The 3,696-nt window shown below is 32.8% G+C and overlaps 1 protein-coding gene across 1 annotated transcript; it reads left to right on the plus strand.

The window, feature by feature from the left end:
• The first annotated feature begins 663 nt into the window (after positions 1–663).
• On the plus strand, positions 664–1,941 carry LOC106650007. Its single transcript, XM_014367773.2, has one exon. It carries the CDS (start codon positions 685–687, stop codon positions 1,879–1,881), a length of 1,197 nt encoding a protein of 398 aa, XP_014223259.1. The 5' UTR covers positions 664–684; the 3' UTR covers positions 1,882–1,941.
• The last annotated feature ends 1,755 nt before the right edge of the window (positions 1,942–3,696 follow it).

Below are 3,696 nucleotides of genomic sequence, written 5' to 3' on the forward strand. Positions count from 1 at the left end.
TGCACCCCAGAAAAGCAGAGTTAATAAGCAAAATATCCTCAAAACATGAAAATCCAACTTTGAGCCCTTGTAGATCCATGAGGGTTGGACCTAGGAGGCTGAGATTTTCAAAATTTTCATTTTTCATTGTGTTCTTGAAGAGTACATGGTAAGTTTCAACTTCATTTTTTTGACCTGCAACACCTGTTGTGGAATAGCCCATATACATATCTGAAGTTCTTAGTTGCTCGATGTGCTCGATGGCAGAGCATTTAGCAAATTGCTTACGTGAATATTTTGCTACTCTATACTACACAAGCATTACCGGTATTTCGTTTTTTTTCGAGCTTTCGATTGTAGTCTTGAATGCATTTTTCAATTCTAGTGTTCAATCTACGAGGAAATACAAAACTCTTGATATAATTGTTTCATCGAACATTGTGTGCAAACAGAATATCATTCTTATACTGAGACAAATGCACAATTGAAAATCAAGGAATGAATTTCACTAGACAATCTAGCAGTGCGCAATTGAGACTCAACTTGTTAAAGCCTGTTCTGAACAAGTCGCAACGTGTTTATCTTATCGTCGATGTATATTGCTACTGAAGGTTTGCGTTCTCCATTTTAGAAATCATATAAATTGACGATACGCAATCGCAAAACTTTAGTTTGCATCAGTAGCTAGCACAGACCGGTAACGACATGTCTCTTTTGACCGAAGATGTATACGTTATAATTTCTCGGGCAATTAGTCCCCATGCTAAAGTGCTCGATCATCGTATAGAACCTTTTTCGGACGGAAAAAATGGTATTTTCGGCGAACATCGATTGTTAGTGGTCGAAGTTGAGCTAGCTGGAGCTAATATAACCAAGAGTTTCTTCGTTAAAACACCGCCAGAATCATCCTTAATCACCGATTTCATCATGGACGAATCAACGTTTGTAGAGGAAGTGCATTTTTATCAGCAAATTCAACCGCTTATGATGCAAAATTATAAAGGTGAATCATGGTCTCCAAACTGTTACTTAACAAAAAAAAACTTGCTTGTTTTTGAAGATTTGCGAAGTCAAAATTATACAACTCGATCCGATTTCCCAATGGATGGTCAATCAATCAAACAAACACTGGCGACTTTAGCAAGATTTCATGCATCGTCAGTTTTAACGGAAAAAAAATTAGGCAGATCATTGAAACAAGCTTTTCCTGGATCATTTGAAGAAATAGTATATACAAAAAATAAAAAATTTGCACTCTCAACTCCAATTGCTTATGAGGCAATGAAAATGATGGCAACCAAGTATGGTTTCGAAGACAGTGTCAACCTTGTGCCTAAAATACACGATAGAGTTCACAATTTAGTGAGAGAACGAAAAGATCAATGCAATGTTATATGTCACTCTGATTTATGGAGGAACAACATAATGTTCAATGATGAAGGCGGAGAATCAAGTTGCATACTCGTAGATTTTCAGCTACTACGTTATGCATCACCAGCCGTCGATATTCACATGTTTCTCTACTTAAATACGACCCTTGAGTATCGAAAAACGAATGAAATGCTTTTGTTCAAACATTACTACTCAGTTTTTAGTGAAACGCTGGTCAAGAATTCGTGTGAACTAAATGGAGTATTGTCTTATTCAGAAATGCTGAAAAATTATCAAAAGCATAAATTAGTTGGAATGACCTATGCTGCAATGTACGGACCTGGACTTCACTTGAAACCAACTGAGGTGGCCAAGCTCATGAATGACGCAAAATTGTTGACTAACTGGTTCATGCACGATCGTAATAGTTTTATAAAATCTAACTTAGATGCCGACCCAGTTTATGAAGAAAAAATTAAAAATATTATTTACGAATTGATGGAAGAGGCGAAACAAACGTTTAATTCTTAATTCAGTTCAAACATGTATGAAATATCGAATTTTCGTGAAATAAATTTACTTTTATAAAAATATTTTGTAATTTCAATAAATAATTTCATTGACATTTTAAGACACATGAAAAAATAATAGTTAATTTAATGATACACAAGTATCTTGTGTATTAAGTTTGTGCTTGATGAACTGCAAAAAATCTGCAAAGCTGACGATTCTCAATTCATAAAGGATATTATGCATAAGCACCTAAGTTAAATTTTGAATAACAAAAATGTGGACTCAATATTGGCATTCAATTATTACGTACGTTTCATTCAAAGTTTATTTGTAGTACAATTGTATAACAAGTTGAAAATATCTTATCAGTGTAAAATCAGTTAAATAGTCTTATGAGTGAACGATAAATTTTATTTATACGGGAAAAAATTACTGGTCTTTGTATTGATAAAATAGAGCAAAGTTTTGCATTGATTGACTTATGCATAAAATATATATAAATAATAAAAGAATCTTAAGAATGAAATCATAAGATTGCGCGTCTAACATTTTTTATAAATATTATCGAGTAAAATTTGTAACATTTCTCATTTTATAACCTTATTCAAATGTAATCATAAATTTTTTATGCAGACAATGCACTTTAATATTTTTCTATGGTGTCAAAATAATCTTAACATTGCGATTTTTTCCGCGTGAAAATAATCATCTTCTAATAACATTTAATCAAAATATCAATATTGCGTAGATAAGATAAAAGCAGTGCATTTATACTATTAATAGTGAAGTAGTGAATCATGTCGCTTAATATTGAGCAAAATGGTAATCTATCACTATTGCTTGTAAATTATATATAGTACTTTATGTATTGTCTCGCCAGCGCAAAAAACCGGCTTCATAAACTCGTGAGGCAAAAGCGTGGCTTTGTCCTATGTTAACCCATTAGCGCCCAGACGGACACTTTTTTCAACTGAACTTCAGGCAAATATCTTTACTATTCCGAATTTTACTAAAAATTAACGAGTGCATGTTTCTAACGGAAAATTTAATGCCCTTTTCGAATATGGCTTCAAAATTAATCTTAAAATTATTGTTCAAAAGCTATAAACAATTAAACAAAAAAAAAAACACGAATTAAAAAAAATAAATCGATTTCAACTCGAATTTAAAAACAGAAATAGGCTTGATACATAGGTCCCGAGCACATTAAAGGTGTCCATGGGATGTAAACTGAAAAGCCCAATATCCATAATATCGAAATTGAACATTTTTCAAAACAAAATGGCGCTTCGTAGAAAAAAGACCGTATATGAGCTAAACCAATTTTTTTACATGACAAGGATGCATCTAGGAAAAAAAAGTTATATAGAAAAAGTTCTTAGAATTGTTCAAAGAACAACCCTGAATTTTTTCAGAATTTTTCGAGAAAATTTTTGAATTTTCGGAAAATGATGAAACTCAAAAAATCCAAAATTATTCGAAAAATTCTGAAAAAATTCAAGAGTGTTCTTTAAACAATTTCAAGAACTTTTTCATTTGTAACTTTTTTCCCCAGATGTATCCTTGTCATGGAAAAAATTTTTTCCATGTGTCCGTCTGGGCGCTAATGGGTTAAGCGCGTCACATCTACCAACTACATCGAAATACCGCTCTTCGACTGTCAGAAAATCGATGAGATTTTCGTCGTCTGCCGGTACGAGCAATGCAAGCTCATCATTTAATTCGACATACGTTTCGAACAATTTTTCTAATCGAACCTTACGCGCTTTTACAGATGCAATTTTTTCCGGACTGTCTAATGGATTAGACAATATTTTTTCTAATTGAGTGATC

This window comes from Trichogramma pretiosum, unplaced genomic scaffold, assembly GCF_000599845.2.
Source record: "Trichogramma pretiosum strain Unisexual culture from Peru unplaced genomic scaffold, Tpre_2.0 scaffold97, whole genome shotgun sequence".
In the NCBI taxonomy this organism is placed as follows: domain Eukaryota; kingdom Metazoa; phylum Arthropoda; class Insecta; order Hymenoptera; family Trichogrammatidae; genus Trichogramma; species Trichogramma pretiosum.